Below are 23,224 nucleotides of genomic sequence, written 5' to 3'. Positions count from 1 at the left end.
TAATATATATATATATATATATATATATATATATATATATATATATATATATGTGTGTGTGTGTGTGTGTGTGTGTGTGTGTGTGTGTGTGTGAAGGGCTGCATTCAGATAAATCCACTATGACTTAAGTGGCTCATGTGTTGAGGGCTTTGTTTCAAGTTAGCTGGAGAGAGTAGGTCACTAGGTGCCAGAACTTGTGGCATCTTGCTCCTGGCTCCTTCCACTCTTGCTCTCTCTCCTTGCTGTTCACAGTGAGGTGAGCCTTCTCTATATTCTCACATCCATGATGATCTAGCTCTCCAAGGTCAAGAACCAGTTGAATCTACTATGGACTAAAATGTCTGAAACTATAAGCCAAAAACAAGTCCTTCCTCCTCAATATTATTCATGCTAGACGTTTTGTCACAAAGACAGAAAAAGTGACTAACAGAAGATTGGACCAGCAGTGGGGGCTCATTACTGTTGCTAAACCTCACTGTGTGGTTCTTGAGCCTATAGAACTGTTTCTGCAGAATGTGAAAATATTTGGAGACATCAAACTGCAGAAGCCCTAAGACGTAAACAGAGCTTAATGAATAGTTTATGTGGGAGCTGAGACCAGGGCGCCCACAGGAAGGAAAGGCTAAGTGCCAAGTTTAAATGAGGTCTCACTGGAGAATTGGACTGGAATCCATTCATGTTACATTCAAGCAAAGAATCTGTCTGCATTTTGTCTATTGTCTGAGACTGGATAAGGCTGAATTTAAACATTTATAGCATTTAGTTTAACATGGAAAATTCTGAGACAGCCTAATATTTGGGCTATGACATTGTTACTGCTAGCTGCTCATAGCCAAGTTTATAGTAAGAATCTGGAACAAAAAGCAGAGCAGAAAAAAGTTGGGGGTATGGAGGGGGTTATACAGGTTTATTTTAAAAAAAAAAAACAGTTTAAAACTGGGACTCCCAACAGGCCTGATTTCTGAAGAAATTAGTTCAATTAAAAAGAAGCCAGACACTTTGTATTTGGACAATAAAGAAGATGCCTTGAGGACATTGTGAGAGTTGGCTGGACCCCCCCCCAACCAATTTTAAAGTCAAGAGTCTGAAAGAGTAAACTCATTTTCAAGACTTTCCCTTGAGATGACAGTACCTCCAGGGTACCATACTTATGTAGGCCTGCCTAGAAAGTCGTTTCCCTTGGATTTTTTTTTTCACTGTGCTCAAGTACCCAGAGGCTACTGCAACTAAGTCCAAGCGGCCTTGATCTTGAACTAGTAGCAAGCCCTGTTGTTACATATGTGATTCTGGTTTTGCAGGAATATAGAATGCAAAAATTATGAGATCAAGGACAATTTCATACAGATTTTAAAGGAATGCCTGGGAAGCCAGGTGGTCTGTGTCAGGCCAGTATTTGTATAGGCAGCTCCTGAGAGGTTAGTGCATAGAGCTCTGAAGCAAAACTTAATCCTCAGTGGAGGCCCTGGGAGTCAAGAGATGCCAGGAATAAGAAATCTACTGGGGGAGCTACAAGCTATGAACATACAAGGTCCAAGAGAAAGGCCATTCAGGCTCCAAAATAACAAGGTAACAGGAACAAGCCTACCTGCCCAAGACCGCTGAAACCCACATCAAAACAGCAGTGTCCTGAGTACTGACACGGTTCCACAGAGTTTATGATTCGTACCGCTGGATTCCAGTCTTGCTCTCATCTGACCTCTCCTTCCTATCAGTCTTTCAGTTCCTCCAAAATGGAGTAAGAACGTTTAGTCTTTGCCATTGTCCGTTAAAAAAAAAAAAATTATGTGCGTTATGGACAGATAGTCTGAACTTGAGCTTTAAACAATACTGGATCTGTTAAGACTGTGGGGACTCCTACAGTTTGACTGATGGCACTGTGCATTCTGAAATGGATATGAGTCTTTTGGAGACCAGAGGGTGGACTATAACAGTTTGAATGTGAACTGTTTCTTCTAAGTGTTCATGTTTTGGCATCTTGATTATGGATAGTATGGACAAGGCACCCAACAAGAAGGGGTAGGCCATTGTGTGCAGGTTCTTGGGGGATGCTAGCCCTGGCTCCTGTCCCATCCCACCCTCCAGTCTGCTGCCCATCCGCAATAAGGTCCACAAGCTCCTCCTCTGCACACTCTGCCTGCCATGACGGTCTGCCTCACCATGGGGCCAGCATCAACACAGCCCAGGACTGTGAACTAAAACCTTCCAAACTGACCTCACATCTGTCTTTTCTCCTTGAGGGCATTTGTGTCATGGACTCCGTAGATGAGACGTGCTAGCTTTGCCTAGCTCATCAAACCTCTCAATCACTAACATTAGCCTACATTTTGACAAAATTACCTGACATGGCGTCTATTTTGTATAGTATGTGTTTTTATTTAGCTATAATTGAAAATGACAGACAGTGGTGGTATGAGTATATATTTGAACCAAGATGAGCTATGACTAGACTGGAGAGCATCACCTTAGTAACTATAGTCATCATGTAGTACAGTGGGTCTTAGATCTCAGTTCTTCCTCCTTAGCTGAAACTCTGTATCCTTTAGGCCGACACCTATGTTACATTCTCCCCCAAGCCCCTGCCCGTCTAATCTGACCAACTTCTAGAAGCTATCATTCTGTTCTCTACTTATGTGGAACCAACACTTTTAGATTTCAAATTTGTATGAAATCAATCGGTATTGATTTCATTCAGTTGAATTTCTATGCCTAGTGTTAGACAGAGTGTCTTCAAAGGGAATTTACGTTGTCATAAATGAAGGAGTTTTCTTTCTAATACTGATTAATGCTGTCCTGTGCATACACCACATCATCTTTACCTTTCTGCTCATACGGTGGAAGCTCAGAGAGATTCTGTGTTATGGCTATTAGGAAGCACATGCATACTCCTAAAAATAAATGTAGAAGTAAGGCTGCCAGATCATGTGGAAGTTCTAGTTTTGGTGAACACTGCATTTTCTTGTGGTGCTTATGAGTCATGATTTTCCATTTTCCAGTGTGTTGTGGTACTGAGGTAGGACTGTGTCAGTATTGATGTGCATTTGCTTTTTATTGTTGCTATAGTTACATTACTATTATATTATATTACTTTATAATAATATGGTATATTTTAATATTAGAGTTATGTTATAAAATAATATAATCATATTACTTTACTATTATACTATTATATATAGTTATATATATATAGTTATAGTTATATAGTTCCTCCTGTACCTTTCTAAGAATGGATTGTTTCTGTTTATTACCTGATATGAGGCTTATTATGGGAAATAATTTGTTACAATTTAAGAATATTTAATGTTAATGAAAGATTCTAACAAATTCCCGAGAAAGACAGGCAAGGACAGATTAAAGCAAAAGTTTTCAGTGTCAATACTGATTCAAGAAGAAAGCAGGAACAAGCTTTATAATAGAATATTTAAAAGAGCAAAAAGAAACAGAAATCTGAACAACTAAAATGAATGTTAAAAGTAATTATATTTTATATGAAGAATAAGTCTCTCAAAGACAGATATTCTCTGATTCAGTTTTAAAACAAGAATCTAGTGATTTATTTCCCACAACAGCATCCTAAAAGCAAAGGATGCAAAAGTAGCAGCCAATAAACAGTTGGTAGTAATATCATCAAATTAAATGTTGTAACCTATGATCCTACAAATTTAGCTCACAAAAATATAAATATGAGATATTGAAACATATGCCCAAGCAAAAACTTATACAGAAATTCTTATAATACCATTCCATCCAGATAACAGCTGGAAAGTGGAACCAGCCCATTGCCTCTTGTCTGATAAACATGTAGAAAAAATATAGTATACTCCTGTATACTTCCATTCTGTGAAGGAAGCTGGTCACAAAAAGCCACATGTTAACTGGGCACAGTGTTGACTACCATACCCAGTCCTCAGGAAGTAGTAGGAAGAAAATTCATGTCTCTAAGAAAGTCTGGAGGCACGGTGCCAGTGGTAGAGCCTTTGCATGCACAAGGCCCTGGGCTCAGTACTTGTCTGGGTCTGAGTCAGAGAGTTCAGTGAGTTCTGTGATAGCAAACAAGCTGATACAGCCTGCACACTGCAACAGTCATGGTGAGGGCCACACCTTCTCTAGCTGGAATTTTGCTGCAGCTGCACCTGTCGCATGGGTTACCAAAGACACCTATGGAATGTACAGAGGGGCTAGGGCTAGCCCATGTCAGCTCGCCCAGGGTACCAGAGGAAAGTCTAGTAGTTGTCAAAGTGAAATCTCCTTACCCTATCCCCCAGCATTTATGTTCATTCATAGGAAAATATACAACAGAAGGATGCCCACAATAACTTAAATATTCTCATTAATACTGATTTTAACAGAATTTAATAGCACATTCAGGAATGTTCTACTCCTGCGTAGCACCCTGCCTGGAGAGAGGTTGGTTTCCCTAACCTCTGTTTCGCTGCGCCACCCTTAGCAGCTTAGCACCCTTAGGTTCCAGGCAGAGGGAATGCACTACCCTGTAATGTCTTCAGGAGTCGTTTTCTTTGCATATCTTTAAGGCAGAGTTGGGCTGTGAACATCACAGTCACCCACCTGAATGAACTGGTCACCAGATGTTTTGATCCTGTCTTGGGGGAATGCTGAATGTCTCTAATCTGGAGACACTAAAGTCCCCCTCCTGGGATCATTTAAAGTTCAGAACCAGGGCTTAGAAATGAGAGTGGCTGAACTCCAAAGATAATGAAACAAACAACCTGGACTCCTAACGGCATGTGAAAGATGTTGGTCCAGATTTTAAAACAATTCCCTTAATCTTCTGAGGAATGGATTCCTAATGAATGGCTTAGTGCTGGCATTCTGCCAACCAGATAATGCAAACCAGATAGAATCAGTAGACCTCCTGATAGTTTTGAAGATTAATAGAGATCCATAGTGGCCTTTAACCTACTGAAACCAGGAGAATTCAGCCAAAGATGAGCAGAAATGATTCTCAGAAAATGAAGATTATCTACACACACACACACACACACACACACACACACACACACGAACTCAGTAATGTATCACAAGCATAAAAGAGACCAGAAGTTGAAGGAGTCACTTCTTTCCACACGAGCTAGATGTCAAGCCCACAACCTATAGAATGAAGAGGGACCTGGGACCCTCTATTACACCATAGGAAGTTTCTACAGAATAGTTATACTGGGCTTTCTCCACAGGGGACTACACAATTTTTTTCAATTTGTTATACTAAGAAAAGAGGAGTGCTCAAAATTATTCTTTGTCTTGTTTTGTGATGGAGTCTCATGTAGCACAGGTTAACCTTGAACTTCTAACCAGGATAACCTTGTGCCTATACCTCCTGATCGTGGAATGACACTTTGCCACCTCATACAGTTTTATGGTTAAAAATGTGGCTTTTGAAAAAGGAAGGTAGTTGGAATACAACTGATGTGTTCAATTTTTCTCGTAAAATTGGAACCAACATTATATATTAAGTTTAAGGCATTGAAAATTAGTTCTTCTCTCCTCATCTAGTCCCCCAGTGGCTACTCCACTGAATAAAACGATACTCTCTCCTACAGCAGCCGTTAACAGTTGGTAGTTCCTCAGGAAAAGCTGGGGCCTGTCAGCTCTTTCATACCCTTGATAGTCATTGTCGGCTAGAATGTACCAGACTACAAACATTTTTTAAAAGGTGACTGAAATAATAATCGAGTAAATTTTTTAAAGCTATTTAGCAATACATGCTGAAAATACTGGAAAGTTTTCCTCAGTTGTTGTTCTAGGAACTTTTATAGCATTATAATTGGAGAAGTATGCAAAAGTTTGTGCACAGGGAGTTTTATAGACCACAGAACTATTTACCATCATAAAGACAATCTGAATTCCTGATTGGCTTAATAAATTATGTTGCAATGAAACCATATTTTACATGATATGGAGTGACATAAAGACAGCCTTAGAAATCAAAATGCAGGATAAAAACACAAGTCTTTTCATTTTTATCTAAGTTTAAATCGTTAAATAAGTTGTGTACTTTATTATTTCACAAGTGATACAATATTTTAATGGTTGTGGAGGGGAGTGAAACTCTGCATGATCTGTTTTTCTGTATATTTTTCTTGTTTTAAGATATTCTATAGGGGGTACATCTTGTCTTAAGATTAAGACCACTAATATTAGAAAATGCAGTGTAAAGAATGAATTATGCTTGACTCTGCTCTTCTCTGTCACATGGATGCCTTGTACAAACGGAGTAAGGAGGAGAGACAAAGACAGTCTGCCCAGGTGCTGCAAATGAGACTCCCCTGGCAGTTCACAACTAGACAGTGCTACAAGTTGAATGTTGTAAATTAGCCTATGGAATGTTAGGTCTGTTGTCAATTGCACAAAAAAAAATCCTGTTGTTTCTAAGGTCATGAAGCAATGGACGACGTGTTCCCTACAGAGACAAAGGCAAAAGTCAAGTTCAAGGAGGAAAGGAGGTCAGTGTCACCCTAGGGGTGAATCTGGGAAGGGCCTACTAGGTGTGAGACACCCAAGGGCACATGGGCTGATTGTCAGGAAACCATATTTTGTGGTCTCACAATAATAAAGTCTACATTATTTTAACCCAACTCTGAGTCCTCTGAGTAACTAATGCATGCTTTTATGATATTTTAAAATAATAACATTGTTATAAAAACACCCATCTTTCCTTTACACATTTAGAAAGGAATAAGATTCATGTGATTTGTCTCCCATATCAGCTATTTATAAGCTATGAACCGCTGAACCAGTAGTAAAGTTTTAAAGCTTTGTCTCACTGATAAACTAGAATGGTAAAGGAACATGCCAGCTGTCCAGATTAGAAGTTGATACATAATTATGTGCGTGACACATTGTAGCTATGAAACTATTCCTTCTGTGCCTTTTCTGGATGGCCTTTGCTGAGTCCGCAGTCTAAATCTGTTAACCTTAAGGGGACTCTGCAACCTCTACGTCCAGCAGGGTGACAGTGTACAAGAGGCAAAGAGACAGTTCAGTTCAACACAAGCCACATAGCCGGTATCAGCTCAAATTTGAGGAGTGATTTATTTTAGGCATACTTAAGCACAGCACAGTTTGGTGAAAACTTTCATGGTAACAGTTAACCCAGTCCTGTGTGCACAATAAAGCAACCATAAATCCATTTAAGGAACAAAATAAGCTAACTAGAGACTGGCCATGACTGCATCGGACCTCTCTGTAAAGTACTTGTGAAACCTTCCACAAAGATACGTTCCATAGCTTGACTACATGTGATAGCTTCCATAAAGATCGGTTTTATAGACCGAGAAGAGCAAGCTCATGGAAGGATCTTAGGAAGCGTCTGGTGTGGTCTCTACAACACACTTAGTACAAAGGTCACCAGGTTAGAGAACATGTCCACCTCTAGCTTTCTGTATAGCATGTATTACATCCCTTCCCTTGAAGGAACCACCCTAGCTGCTATCCCAGATTCCCTGTGTGCTTATCTGTGAGCTTCCCATGTTAGCCCAGGGTTCCTCCTCGAGTCTTACCCATCTCCTCATGCTTTTCTCATTCTTTCCTGTCCCAGGCAAAAGGCATCATTTCCACTTCATTAAGAGTGACTAATAAATAGTAAACATTTAATAAATATTTGCTAAATTACACATAGCAGGATGTTTCAGATAGAATTATGCAAATGTGCTATATGTTGAGAGTTGCTAGTGGATTTCCATCTGATATACTTCAGTTTTCATAATTTGTAGATCATTTTATGGCAATACTAAAACAATGGAAGGTGTTAGAAGTTGGGCCCAAACCTCCTGTTTAACCCTATCAATGCCAACTCCGTCTCCATAAAACTCACAGTTAATGAACCATGAGGAGTCCGAATTAACCTCAGATAGAAACAGTCTCCTCGCCGGTAGTGGTGGCGCACACCAGTAGGATTTGCTGAAGGAGGCAGAGGCAGGAGGATCACGAGTTCGAGGCCAGCCTGGGCTGCACATTGGCCGGGCGGTGGTGGTGCACGCCTTTAATCCCAGCACTTGGGAGGCAGAGGCAGGCAGATTTCTGAGTTTGAGGCCAGCCTGGTCTACAGAGTGAGTTCCAGGACAGCCCGGGCTACACAGAGAAACCCTGTCTCGAAAAACCTAAATAAATAAATAAATAAATAAATAAATAAATAAATAAATAAATAAATAGAAAGAAACAGTCTCCTCAGATTCTGGCTGCCTGACATCAGCCATGTTGAGCTAAGCCAACCCTTAACACTTGCTAAGAAAAATACCAAGTGAATCACTATTTACTTAGGTCTTTCATAAAACACAGAATTATCAAATCCTCTCCCCCTCAACAAGCAAACTTTAAACTGGAATCTGATGTAAAATAAAAAAGGATTACATATAAATACCAAGTAAAATGATGTGCATATTTAAAACATGTATACTTATCAAATAAAGTACTAAACATGAACCAAGATAAAGATCCATGTACATATACCAAATGCAAATACGTGTTAAAGTTATATTATAAATTTGTCAACATGTTACCAAAGACAGATATGAAACAAGGTTAGGTAGGAATGCCTTTTACATATGCTACTTTAAAAATAAACACAATAATTAATTTATGTGACTGTTATCAGAGGAAACATTATATATTAGATTGAAAATTTTGTATCAATACTGTATTTCAATTTTTAATAGTAAAATCTCGGTATGATGTTGAGATCAACTATTGAACTATAAAGATAAAGCTTTTGATGGCCACCTTTCTGTCACAGCTACTACAAGGATGAGGGGGTGTGGTTCCTGGAGAGAAACCCTGAGAAGCTCCCAATGATGATTCAGAAGATATTTGTGTTCGCATTCACATGGGCATTTGGAGGAATTTTAAAGCGTGAAGACCAACATGAAGAAGATGTGCTATTTCGTTCAACTTTTGAACATGACTCCCTTGCGGAAGTAAACTATAATTTTGACAACTTTGTCCGTGAAGTATTTGAAGATGATTCAGAAAGAGGTCAGTGGATTTTCTTGTCTACTGATTATAAACTAATTTTTGATAAAAGTATAAAATCTGAATTATACAGAGAATCTCAAACTGATGGAAAGTGTGTTCAGTGGGTAAAGAATGTTAAGTTCTTTGTGGCTAGAAATATCAAAAGGCTTCAGATTAACCATGAAAAGATATAAATCAGTATATTTGAAACAAACAGAATGCTAAAAATAAATTACTAAACGTATGTGATACAAACACAAGGCAGAGGGGCAACAATGTAAAATGGAAGCCAAAGACTCAAAGATCCAAGAACACTATATTTAAAATAATAGCAACCTATAAGGGCTGAAGAAATGGGTCAGAAGGCAATAGAATTTGCTGTGTAACCCTAAGTACCTGAGTTCAAACCCCCAGCACCCAGTAAAAAAGCCAGGCATGGCTGCATATGTCTACAACCCCAGTATTGGGGTAGGGAGATGGAACCATTCTGAGACCAATGGGCCTAGCCAAATGGTAAGTTTACGGTTCAGGGAGAGCCATGCTGTCTCAAGGCAGAACAGTAGAGTATAACAGAAAACACTTGATTTCCTACTCTGGCCAAAGTGCATGTGTGCACACACATACATGTGTGCACACATATACATGTACCACACACAGGACTCACAAACCAATTTTATGAATTTAACATCAAGTTTTACCAACAAAATATGTAAGGATTCTGAGACAAAACTAACAACATTAAAATCATAGTAATGTGAGGTGCTGTGACTCGTGCCTGTAATCCCAGAGCTTGGAGGGTGGAAGCAGGAAGATTAGGAGTTTGAGTCAAGCCTGGGCTACATAAGACCTTGTGTCAAAAAGGAAAGGAAAGAAAGGAAAGAAAAAGGAAAGGAAAGGAAGAAGAGGAGAGGGGAGGGGAGGGGATGGAAGGGGAGGGGAGGGGAGAAAGGAAGGGAGAAGGAAAGGAAAGGAAAAAGGAAAGGGGAAAGGAAAGGAAAGGAAAAGGGAAAAAGAAAAAGGAAAAAAGGAAAAGAGAAAAAAGGAAAAGGAAAAAGGAAACATCTGTATTTTGGTTTGATCACAGACAGTGTGTTACTGGAATTTACTAGTATCCAAACACACAATAGTAGTAAGCACTTTGGGATAAGATCTCTTAGGACATTTGATCATAATTTACTCTCTTCTACATGTGAAAAATGATTAAAAGTTAATAAACATTTGCTTTTGTACAAGCTGATACTAGGAGGAAACGGCCTGCCTGGTTGATAAAGTTTATGATGTCAGCGGACAGCTGTATCACAAAACCATACCTTCCAGGCAGCATTCCTGCCGCTGCTCAGGCAGTTTCTTACTAGATTCTTGTGTTTGTTATTTTCAGACACTGACATCAACTTACCTGGTAGCGAACGGTCTATGTTTGGGTATTTTGTGGACTTACAGCAATGCGAGTTTATGCCTTGGTCAGATTTAGTTCCTAATGCTCAGACCCTAATTCAAAAAGGTAAATATCATTGCTTTTTAAAAGGCTTTTAACTTCTCTAAAATTCTAGAGGTATATTAATCATAAAAATAGATATATTCCTAACATTGAGGATTACTATATTCTAATGTATATCTTTGTAGACACAGTTTTATTCATATTTATAAAAGGTGCCTTTAAATTATCTATGAACATTACTTTAAAAGAAATGTGTAGTAGGGGCTGGAGTTATGTCTCTGAGATTAAGAGCTTTTCCAGAGGACCTAGTTTCTTTTCCCAGCACACACATTGCAATTCATAACTATCTATAACTCAAGACTCAAGGGATCTGATACCTCCCTCCCTGAGCACCAGGCATGCACCATGCAGGCAAAACACCAATAAATATAAAATACATTTTAAAAAAGAAAACTATGTAGCTTATTCAGATACATTGTGAAACTATAGTGTATAGAGTCTCACCAATAACAATGTTTATTGGTTTAACTAGCTGTGGTCACTAAATAATAATGGAAAATACCTCTTCAAAACCAAGAAATGCACACACATAAAACTGTGTAGTTTGTTGTAAATGAAACCAATTGATTAAAAAAAAAAAGGTGGACATTGTGGGTCAACATCCAAAATTCCAGCACTGGAGGCTGAGACAGAATAACCATTAGTTTGAGTCTAGTCTGGAGCACTTAGTGAGCACCAAGCTGGCCAATAGCCCCATCTCGAAAGAACAACAACGACAACAACAACAACAACAACAAAGTAGAAAATGATAGTTTAGTTTTTATGGCATAAGTATCTGTCTACTCTAAGTTGTTTTCATTTGCAACCTGCTTCTGCATGCCACAGAAGATCCTTAAATTAGTTGGACTGTGAGAACTTGGTAGAAGATGGTAAGACCTTAATGACAAAAGCTAAGGCTCTTTCAGCTTTACAGTGTTTCAAGTCTCTAGTGATGTGAACTCAATACATGTTGAACAGAAATCATGTTTTGTTCTATTTTATCAATTTGGGTCTTTCCCCAAGGCAGTCAGAAGCAATAGCATTCTTGCAACACTAGACAGTAGGCAGTGGCTGCAGCTCTCAGCCAGCTCCATGACCTCAAGATCAAGAGATTGTATGACCAATCCCAGTGTACTGTGTTGCTAAACTAGGATATTCTAGAGGTTAGCTGTAGTAAATGCATCTCAGATAGCAATAGTTTCATATTTTCGACTTTCTGTAGATTTGTTGGATGTAACCCCATCACAAGTTGAAGAATGTGTGTATAGAATATTTAATGAATTAACAACTTGGGTGCTGGGGAAGAGCAGAGGCAGCGGAACCCAGACTGACAAGGCAGCTACCTCCAGCGATCTACAGCAGAAATGGCCTGCTATCCAGAAGTCCTTATAGAAACATGCCTCTGTCACTATTGCCCCACAGTCCTGGCATCTTCAGCCACAGCCTCCTTAGCTATGGCTGACAGAAAAGATAAGGAAAAGAAATTTCCCACCACCAAAGTCTTCAGCACCATCAAAAGGTCCAATGTCAAAAATGGACATGGACTTGTGATTCGAAATGACAGCAAAGAGGTTGTATTTGTAGTGCCATTAAGAAAAATAATGCAGACCTGTGAGGATAAAGGCTACCAAGTCTGGTGACCCGAGTTTGATCCCTGGTATCCACAAGGTTGAGAGAAGCCACTCCCACAGGGTCCTCTGAGCTCTGTATGCTTGCTGTGGTGTGTATATGACCACACACACTAAAGTATAATTTTTTAATGTTTTTAAACGTTAGACCATGGTGGTCTTTGTCCAACACAGGAGACAAGAAAACTGTAGAGTTTAATGTGGTTGAGGAGAAAAGGATACTGAAGCAGCTGATGGGACTGGCCTGCAAGGAGTTCTTATAGAAGTTTAGCACCGCCAGGCTCAGTTACAGCCAAGGCTACTTTGTCGGATACCACAGACCTCCTAGTAACACTGATGAGAAGGAGAGATAAAGGTGTTCATTGAAATCCACCTTACCGCCCAAGGCAATCTGTGATTTGACTTCAAATAAAAAGTCAGGTTGAAAATACTTGGAAAGAGGTACAAAGTGTAAACTTTGACAAGATCAGGGCTGGAGAAGTGGTCAGAGGTTAAGAGCACTGGCTGCTCTTGCAGAGGCCACAGCCTCAATTCCTAGAGTTCACACGATGGCTGACAACCATCTGTAACTGCAGTCCAAGGCATCCAGGTTCTCCTCTGGCATCCATGCACAATGCAGACATAGTTGCAGGCAAGGCACTGGATACCCGCAAAATAAAAAATATGTGGCACAGTCAATTTAAGAAAGAACCAAACAGATCTTTTAAAAGTTTTGGTGTGTGTGTGTGTGTGTGTGTGTGTGTGTGTGTGTGTGTGTGTGACGTATGTGTGCACACACATGTCCATGGTGAGGGGCGGGGGCACATGTGTCATGGCAATCGGGTGGAAGTATGCAAACACGTTTATAGAGTAGGTTCCCTCCTTCCACCTTTTCTTTGCTTCTGTTGATCAAACTCAGCTTACATGGCGAGAGCTTTTACCACTAAGATATTTCACGGGCCCAGAATAGATCTGCTATTAATGAAAAATGCAGAATTAAAAAGCAAAACCAGGGCTGGAAAGTTGACTCCACAGTTGTTGTCCTTGCTGAGGAACTGGGTTTGATTCCAGCAGTCTTCCACAGAATGTCTCACAACTATCTCTTGCTCCAGCCCTGGGGAATCCATCACCCTCTCCTGAACACAGAGGGCACCAGGCATGCACATGGTGCACAGGCATACTTGCAAGAGAAATACTTAGACATATAAAATAATAAAATGAAACTTAAATAAATAAATAAAACAATCCACTGGAGGAAATGGGGAAGCATTGTCATTATGCAGCATATGTTTTAAACTAGTGTTATTTTGAAAATATAAAACAGTGTGGTTACAAAAGAGAAAATATGTAGATACAAAATTTGGAGATAATTAAACTTTAGAATTTGCTGATGTTATCTTAAAGCATCTATAAAACTCAAGCATTACAGTAAATTAACAATAAAAATTCAAATAATACAAATAGTTGACATGAAAATAAATGACTCAAATATAAGTAGTATTGACTCCAAATGACAAATGAGAAGTAAACCAGAATTAGATACAATTTTTATAACACTGGAAAGATTAAAACACTTGATACCTTTGTCATTAAGCTTCTCAAATGGTGGTGGACAATTTGACCGTGTCCATCAAAATTACAATTCATAAAATTGATTGACTCAGTTTACACTGACCATAAGCTCTGCTTATAGGTAATTATTCCAGAAGTTGTGTGTGAATTACCTGTGAATACTGTATAAACTTGGCCTTATTTGTAACAACAAAAGATTGGAAATAACATAGATCTCCATGACTACCACACTGGGAAAAGGTTTACTGAACATCCATTAAATAATGCTAATAAAAATCTGGGCTGGCTTAGAAGACTCCCTAAATTCACTGAAATGAAAGTGGAGCAAGTGGCAGAACAGAGTCTACCATGTGGAAATTAGTAATTAGGGAAGGTGGGCAGAAAGGCTGCATCTACGACAAGGATTGGCACCACGTCTCTCTGCATGTTCTGAGTCTGTCCAGCTAACATCCCATGAAGAGTAACCAAGCACTGAATCAGCATGGCTGTGCTAGCACCAGCTAAGCAAGTCAGTGGGAAGGAGGGAGAGAATTAGGATCAAGCATTCTTTAAAGGGTGTGAGACTGTGCAGAGAGTAAAGGAGCAATTCCTGGAGCCCAGGTAAAAAGAACAGGACCTACTCCACACGCACGCCATGGCATGTACACACACCTACATATAACAATGCACAGCAGTGACAATAAAGTGATGTCTTAAGGCACGATTAGGGTAGCATTATAAAGAGTATTCATGTCCGGGAGGGGTTGGTTTGTTTTGGTTTTGTCTGTTCGTGTGTGTGTGTGTGTGTGTGTGTGTGTGTGTGTGTGTGTCAGAGAGAGAGAGAGAGAGAGAGAAGAGAGAGAGAGAGAGAGAGAAGAGAGAGAGAGAGAGAGAGAGAGAGAGAGAGAGAGAGAGAGAGAGAGTTTTGTTTTTGCCTGTTCTCATGTTTGTGTGCATGTGTGTCGAATTGTCAGTTTCCTGTGGTTCAAATAAGAAGGTTGAAGGTTCAAAACACAACTTTCAGCAGAAAGGAGTCTGGAAAATGAGAGGGACACTCAGAGAGGTGGGTTCTTAGGAGAGTGGCAGGCAGCTTGGGAGGAGCTTCTAGTAGGACCCACCAGACTTGCAGCAGGGTTGAGGAAGGAAAATCAAGGAATTTTCTTCTAGGCACACCTTGGCCGGCTGAGGGCGCCTGAGAGAGCAATCTCAGATCAACAAAGACGTTAGGCACATGCAACAACATCTGTCATGTACATTGCTGACTTATCCACAGAGTATTATGTCACAAAAAATAATAGGTTCCTATCTCATTCAAGGTCATCTGAAACCTAACGACTGTTTTCTGACCTTAGGGACATCGTTACTGACTGACTTGCAAGGATCTGGTGAGAACGTGCTGAGGATGAAGGAATACGGAGAATATGTGAACTATACGGCCACCAGAGACACCGTCTGCCTCTCTTTCCTCATGAGCCTTTTTCTGAGGAACTCCTACCCTGTACTTCTCACAGGTATGAAAAATAAGCAACAGAGAGGGGATTTCCAGGTTAGGAAGAAGTTTAACAATTATTGAGTGTAAGCATTTTTAAATGTGCTTAGTTAATAAGCCCTGAAAATTCAGAGACGTTCATTTTCACAGTCTCACAAACAGCCTATGAATGCTCATCGTCATACAGGGTGTAATAAACCTACCTGTGGATCTTCCTTCCTTCTTCTCCACAATGGGTTTGTTTGTTTGTTTGTTTTGATGAGCTCTTGTTGAGCATCCCAGCCTGCCATTGAACATGTGATCCTCCTGCCTCAACCTCCCAGTGTGGGTTCCTACAACTCCAGACTTGAATGTTATACTTTTTTATCTTTTCATTACTTTAATTGAAGGCAAAATCTAGAAATAGATACTTTGGATGAGTATGTGATTGACCTTCATAGTTCATGAGCCCTGGTCCTCAGAGGAAGAACCCTGATCTAAGGACCCCTCTGGACACCAATTGTTCATAGCTCATGGGCCCTAGTCCTTAGAGGCCCAGCAACCTCTGGACACCAACTGTCTGATTAAACTTAAATATACAATTTGTAAATATGGTGTAAAATTTTTTCAATCTTTTTCTAGTACCAAAGAAGTGACTCAAGACAGTTCTTATTTGTTCTGAATATCCAACCCATTGATTCCCAGTTTCTTTTCCCTCATCTGTGTTTAGATCACTGGAGGCAAATAGTAGAGTACTCCCAGAAACATGCACAAAGAACCTGACCACATGACACTCAGATAGTTGCCTCTAATTTCCTCTAAGAAAACTCTTAAATTTTTTGTTCTGTAAACTTGGAGTCATGGACATGTTCTGCTTCAGTAAGTTTATTACTAGATCCCTCCTTTAGATTGTGTTAGTAAAAAAAAAAAATAAAAAAATAAAAATAAAAGATTAAGGAAACTGGGTGTTGTAGTGGGTGCCTGCAATTCCAGTACTCAGGAGGCTAAGGCATGAAGATTGTTTAATTCAGGACCACCCGAGGCTACATACGACCCTCCCTTTAAAAAATGAGGAAGAAGACTGGAGAGACAGCTCCATTGTTAACAGCCCTTTCTGCTCTCGAAGGGGGCTGGGGTTTTTCCTAACACCCAAACCATAGTTCATAGCCACCTGTAATTCCAATTCCAGGACAGTCTACAGCCTTCCTGTGCAAGAGTCATGCAGATTTGCCACACATGTGCAGACATGGCACTCATGCACATAGAATGTCTTCTTTTACACTGGGCTTCATTTGTTTTTCAAAGTTTCATTTAATGTAGTTCTAGCATGCTATAAGCAAGAAAGAGTTGTGATACACTTAAATGAACAAGCAATAAGAATTTTAAGTATCTCCTAATCTATATTTTGTAATAAGCATAAATAATTCAAACTATTTGAAAGTTCATATTACATTCCCAATTAACTTTTCTCCATTTTAAAACTGAAAAGCAGAAAACATGCTTTACATGCAAATTTCAAAGGGATAAAAGTGATGCTGGCTCATCTTAACACAGAGACGCATCATTTCCTGGTGTGTGGTCCTAACCTCATGTTCTCCTCCTTAGGAGACTCTGGTGTCGGGAAGACAACTGCCATCAATGACATGCTCGAGAAGCTAGAGGGACGAGGAACATTAGATATCAAATATGGCTCAATTTTAGGAAAAGTCCTGTTACATAACGAAATTAAAAGACCGAGGTTGTATATATTAAACTTTAAATTTGGCTTATCTGGTAAAACTGTGTCCTTGATGAATGCTTGTTGAGTTTGCTCTTACAAAGTAGACCTTTTATATAACAATGGGAATTATTCAAATGAGGCAATAAGAGAGAAATATTTTCCCAGTGTCTCCTTAACTTTAATGTCTGTGTTTAATCGGCACATAATAATTGTATATATTTGTGAGACAGAATGGGTGGTTTTTAGACGCACAGTTGTAAAAGCACACTCTCTAGTTAGCATCACTTCCCATCACACACTTACACTTTGTGGTGAGAACACTTCGGATCTGTGCTTCCAGCAGTTCTGCAGAACATGTTGCTGTGCCCTCCATACACGTGATAGACCTTGAAATCAGACTCCTCCTATTTGCACCCTTGGGCAGACACCCCATCTACTCCCACCTCACCCTCAGCCCCTGACACCTACCCCTCTTTCTGTTTCCACGAGTTGAACTTTCTTTAGATTCTTAGTATAGTAGAGACTGTGCAGAACATAACCTTTCTCACCTTTTTTAGTTCACTCTTTTTGGCACTATCTTGCTGTTTTGATTAATATGCATCTGTATTATATACTTTTTAATTTTAAATGTTTTAAACTATATCTGTGTGGAGGTATGTGCTATGGATGTGGATGCCTGTAGAGGGCAGAATGGAATCTTGTATAAACATTGTAACAGTATGACTTTTTCTAAGCCATGAAGACAAGCCTTAGTTCCAGATACTTGTGTGACTTTTTGACTTCCTTATAGTTTTCAGTACAAAGACTCCTTATTGAGATGACAGAGCTGTTGTTGTCCTTTCTTCTGTTACTATGATGTATCACTTTCATTCATTTGTCTCTGTTGGACCATCTTTGCATGCCAGGGATAGATCACACTTGATCATAAAGAGTGGTCTCTTTAATGCACTGTCAATTTGAGTTTGTTAGCTTTCTGTTGAAGTTTGTTTTTGTTTTGTTTATTTGTTTGGTTTTGTTTATTTGTTTGCATCTCTGTTCCTAAATGATACTGTCCTGAAATTTTCTTTACCTGTGACATTTTTCTGGCTTTCTTATCAGGGCTATGCTAGCCCTTGTAAAATGAGTTTGAAAATATTCCTTCTAACTCCATGTTTGTTAGTATATGAACTTTAGAATTTAGTGAGAAACTGTACAGTTCTGAGATGAGTTTTTGTTTGATGAGGGACTTTTTTTTTTTTGCTGCTGATTTTATTTCCATCGTGATTTGTATACTCTGATTCTTTGTTTAGAAGAAAATCTTTACTTTTTCCAAGGTGTTAATGGCTAGATTCATTCCTTTACATCAGAGAAACAGCATTTATTTTAAATTTAAGTTTAGAACCACAGATTTTCACATAACATAAAATATAGCTATAAACTATTTTCCTCCTGGGGGAAAAATGCACCTTGAATATACTCACAAAGTTTTACATAATATCAGTGTGTTGTAGTAGAAATAAATCATCTATTTGTGAAACATAGACTTTTTACAAGGGGCTTGTACCTATTGTTCTGCATTCTGTCTGCCTCTTCCTAAAAGAAAAATATAAACCTAAGCTTTTCAGATAAAAATTTCTGAAATACACATTTCTAAAATTAAGTCTTACATTGTTCAAATATTAGAGAAGCCTGTTTTTTCAGCTGAATTAGAAAACGGAATGTGGAGAAGCCTTAAGACTATAAACATGTGAATGGAAAAGTAAATATTTTCTTGTGGGAAATCTAAGTAAAATCAATAATCTGCTCTTACTTTGGTTAGACTTTAAATACTGCAGCTAAAATGATAAATTTTAATAAAACACTTTATTCCAACAGCCTCAGGCAGAATATCAACAACTTGATTGGTGAGCCCATCAAAACAATTGGAGCAGGCCTTGGTAAGTGGGAAGTCATGGGACCAAGACTCTTCTGTTGTAGCCCTATGCCAGCCATTCCTCATTGTGCAAAGTCACATGGTAAACTCTGGAATTGTTCCTTTCAAACACGGTCTGTGGGAAGTTGTCCAGGACCCTTTCAAATCACTGAACAGATGCAGCGGCTCTGGAGGAGGGGCTGCACATGGTTATGTGTGGTTATGTGCATCATCCATGAGCCTGCCCTCCTGGGAGAAGTGCACATGAAATCCAGAGGTGCTATCTGGCTGCAGTCTTTCCTGCTTCCCAGCACAGCACAGGAGAAAAGTGTGTGGTTCTGCAGATCTCATGTCAGGGCACACAACAGAAACGGGAGTCCCAGTGGTGGCTTGGGCTCTTATGACACTGTAGCATCATCCCATGCGTGCCCCTGGGTGGTTCTTACCCTGAGAATGAACACTAATAGAAAGTCGTGCTGCATGCTGCTTTTCAGTCATTCTGTTAGAAGTATCTAACATCCATGACAGAGGGTTCACACTATCGCATGTCTAGAACCATTCAAAGCTTCTGTCTCAGAGCACTGACATTAAAATATGAGCAACAAAATAAAATTCCTTAGCTTCACACTTCTGGACACTCTAAAACAAAGCAAAAATTGCTTAAACTGTTCTAAATTTCTTTCTTTTTTCTTTTTTGCCTTTTTTTGTCTCTCTCTCTCTCTCTCTCTGTGTGTGTGTGTGTGTGTGTGTGTGTTTGTGTATCTGTGTGTGTGTCTGTGTTGGCATCATAGAACAGGATGCAAAGAAAGAAGAGGCTAAAACTGATGATAGCACCATTAAAAATGATAAAGGAATTATAGTATCCACAATAAATCTTACCACCACCATGACAGCTGCCAAAACCAAGGAGCTGATTCTGCGGAAGTTAGTAAGAAGAACCAAAGACATTCTGGGAGCACCGAAGAACAACAGGGTAACACGGCCCCGCTGAGCAGCCTGTGTGCTGCAGTTGATGAATGAGTTGGTTTGTTTAGTTAATAAAAAGGAGAATGTGCATTCCCAGGCATTGCTTAAAGATACACTCACAATAGGAACTTTGATCTTCAAATCAGTTCACTCCTCTTCCAGTACAATGAGTTGTCCTGAGTGGGACTAACTAAGACCAGAAGAGTAAGCCAAAATCTGGATAAAGATTGGCTGGAAACTGAATTAGCCAGTGGGGTTTTGTTGCTGTAGTTTCTAGCTCATTTTGTTCTACTACATGAAGCTCTGAGAGAAAGAGAGACTTCTGGAACCCATAGACTAAGAGACCGGAGCACCGAATGTCTCCACTCCGAGTCCTCTTGGCATGAAGTCAGCTGTCCACTCATTGTCTGAGTTGCAGTTGGAATTTATGGTCACTGACTCCCATTTAGTACCATGAAGTTCCAAGAGGTTCCCAAGATTCATAAACAAGCCTGACCGGGCCCCCTGGGGCCCTGCACACAATGCTGTGCTTTCTTTACTGCTAAAGACTTGTTTCAGATTTTCTTGACTTCAACTGAAGATTTGGATAGAACTGATGGATCTCGGTTTACGTAAGTAAGCTTAGGGGTTTTGAAAGGGTCTCTGCAGCCTATAATCACACCGTTCACACCGTTAGAACATGCAGGCAAGAAACATGGCTGCTAGTCTGTATTAGAGGAGCGGAAACAGTGTTCTCCTCAGATAACAACAGCAGTTAACAATTCAGAAATTAAAGCAGCTATCTGTGTTTTTGTTTCACAAAACATAAAAACAATCAAAAGAGTCCATTGCAGAGATTATAATCATTACACTTGACAGCATGATATTTTCCTAGGCAAAAAGTAAAATAGATTTAAACACTGGGACGTGTTTCTAAACTTCCGGTCCAACCTAGAGTGCGTATGAAGTAGAAAAAGCCAAATCCTACATGAAAGCCAAAAGCAAGCCCATGATAAGAAAACGCTCAGTATGCTGGCACACCTAGAAGTGCTTTAGTTAAGCTGCGTTGTCAGCATCAAACCACTCCTAAGAGCATTGTGCAGTCGTTCTAGGGATCAAGTGTGGACAGAGTTCCTGCTGTTTTGAACACTCACTGTCCTCCATGACCACATCTACAAAATAGATTTGATCTTCTGTTTTTAGTCTTTAAAAACAGGTCATTGCATACAGTTTCTGTCTTGAGAAGTATCATAATTAATATCCATAAATCATAATTTTCTAAAAGGTTTTACTAATTAATATATTTACACTTTCTGTCTCCCTTAAGATTGTTGTGTTTATTGATGACTTGAATATGCCAGTACAAGACACATGTGGAGCACAGCCACCCCTGGAGTTGATCAGACAGTTATTAGATATGGGAGGCGTTTATGACACCGAAAGAAATGTGTGGAAGGTACAGAATGCCTAAGATTTTCTCCTCACTAAATGACGTTCCCAAACACAGCACACTGAGTGAAGAATGTAGAAAGCCTGTTTATGTGAACTTGCTAATGGTGAGGTCCTTTCTTGATTCCTTCCCTGGAAATCAAAAGCCCGTTGTTCCAAAACTGACTCGACCAATGTTGACTGTCTGATCCTCGGATCTCTCCCCTGAAGATGAGATGACTGTACTGCAAATAGTTTCATGTCTCAGGCAGACTTAAATCGGGAGCACAGATGAAGTGTGCTCACTAGGGCATTGGCTCAAACACCAGCCAAACTGTCTGAATTACAATCCACCTAAAGCAGAGAGAAGGCATCCCAATGGAATCCTCCAGGGACAATTTGAGAATGGTGAAAAACACACAGAGAGAGAAAAAAACAAACAAACAAACAGGAAGTGGGTCCTGGATCACACGGCCTGAGCAAAATCTCTAAAGTGACCAGAGAATAGTCATAGCGGATCTTTGGTGAGATTTCTGCAGCCCTGGCATGGACATAAGAAGAAACAGAGATCTCAACAATCCCCCACTAGGATAGACTGGGTTCTTTTCTGGCTCTACCCGACACAGCACTGTGGGTTATGGTGTATTAGGGTCATAACAGTGTTGCCTCTAGCATCTGCTCATCCCAGGCAGTCACAGAGTTATAACAATGTTACCTCCAGCATCTGCTCATCCCAGGCCATCACAAATACATTCCTGTGATCACTCAACTCACCCACAGCATCCTCTCTGCTAGCCTCAGTTATATAGTGCTTATTTTCCAAGGACTCGTTGCTTAATTTTATTTTTTAATTTACATAGAATAATTGGACATATCTGTGGGTACAGTATAATATTTTGCTATATTTATATAAGATGCAACCATGAAATTTGAGCATTTAGCTCATCAGTCACCTCAAACATTTATCATTCCCTTTAAAGAATGACATCCAGAAATCCGCTCAGCTAGTGGTTTGGGGATGTACAGTAAGTTGTCACTCAGTTACAAAGTAGGACCCTTTGATTTTTCCTGCTGTCTGTAACTTGGAATCTGTTGTCCAGCCTGTCTGCGTATCAGTTCCTGATACCCTTCACAGTCCTCTGAGATCACCTTTCTTTAGTGGGGTATATAGGATCTTACTTTGTTTTTTAATTGATGTTTTATTAGCATACAAAACAATGGGTTTCACTTGGACATTTTCATAAATTCCTATCATTGCACCGCTCTGGCTTGTCTTCTGCCCTCCTCCCTCTCCCTCATCCTCCACCTTGGTCCCGCTCCCTCTCTGGTCCCTCCCCTACCCCCATCTAGTGTGATAGTGACCTCTGGTTCCACCTACTGCCCTTCAAATGATCTGATTTCATCTGTTTTTGTTTTTAGTTATGTCTGTTGAGTTCATGTCTGTATGGGTATGTGCACCTGAGTGCAGCTGCCTGTGACGGTCAGAAGTGGGTGTTGGAGTCCTTGGAGTTGGACTTAGGGGCAGTTGTGAGCTGTAGAATGTGGGTTAGGGAACTGAACTTCAGTTCTGTGCAAGAGAAACATGCACTCCTAACCATGAAGAATCTATCCAGCCCCAATTCACTCTTCTTTATAGCTAAATAAAATTCTACTACTATGGGGGCTGGATTTTGGTTTTTTTTTCTACATGTAGCTGTCCAGTTTTCTCAAGACTGTTTATTGAAGAGCTGCCATTTTTCTAGCTACTTTGGAGTTTGGCTTGTTGTTTTTCTTAGACTTTGGGATGCATCAGTAAGCTGTTGTTTGGGATCTGATTCTTATTCCTTTTAAGTCATCATATAAAATAATGAGTTTCATTACAGTATTTTCATACAGGTGTATAGTTATACTTGGTTTATAATATACTTGGTTTATAATTCACCCCCCTCCACCTCCTCCTCTTAGTTTTTTAACGTAAACATTCGTGCTCCTTGTAAGGTGCTCCTTGAAAGCTTCCTTCATTGCATCCCAAAGACTTTGATGAGCTGTGCTTTCAGTTTCATTTAATTCTAGGAAGGTTTTTATTTTTCACCCTGATACTTCCAGTTACATATTGGTCGTTCAAGAACACGTTGTTTAATCTCTGGTGTGTGTGTGTGTGTGTGTGTGTGTGTGTGTGTGTGTGTGTGTGTGT

At 39.7% G+C, this 23,224-nt stretch overlaps 1 protein-coding gene across 1 annotated transcript in view; it reads left to right on the top strand.

Annotated features, from left to right (window-relative positions):
- Dnah14 (dynein axonemal heavy chain 14) overlaps nt 1–23,224 on the top strand; it is a 196,983-nt gene that overhangs the window by 84,261 nt on the left and 89,498 nt on the right. Inside the window, exons 41-48 of the mRNA XM_028789300.1 lie at nt 6,389–6,458; nt 8,747–8,985; nt 10,343–10,465; nt 14,952–15,110; nt 16,673–16,805; nt 18,642–18,703; nt 19,470–19,651; nt 20,951–21,079. Of these exons, the coding sequence (XP_028645133.1) occupies nt 6,389–6,458; nt 8,747–8,985; nt 10,343–10,465; nt 14,952–15,110; nt 16,673–16,805; nt 18,642–18,703; nt 19,470–19,651; nt 20,951–21,079 (1,097 nt within the window). The remainder of the gene's footprint in view (nt 1–6,388; nt 6,459–8,746; nt 8,986–10,342; nt 10,466–14,951; nt 15,111–16,672; nt 16,806–18,641; nt 18,704–19,469; nt 19,652–20,950; nt 21,080–23,224) is intronic.

The sequence above is a fragment of the Grammomys surdaster genome, unplaced genomic scaffold (assembly GCF_004785775.1).
Source record: "Grammomys surdaster isolate TR1022 unplaced genomic scaffold, NIH_TR_1.0 125808, whole genome shotgun sequence".
NCBI classification, from domain to species: Eukaryota; Metazoa; Chordata; class Mammalia; order Rodentia; family Muridae; genus Grammomys; species Grammomys surdaster.
This window is presented reverse-complemented; position numbering and strand designations above follow the sequence as displayed.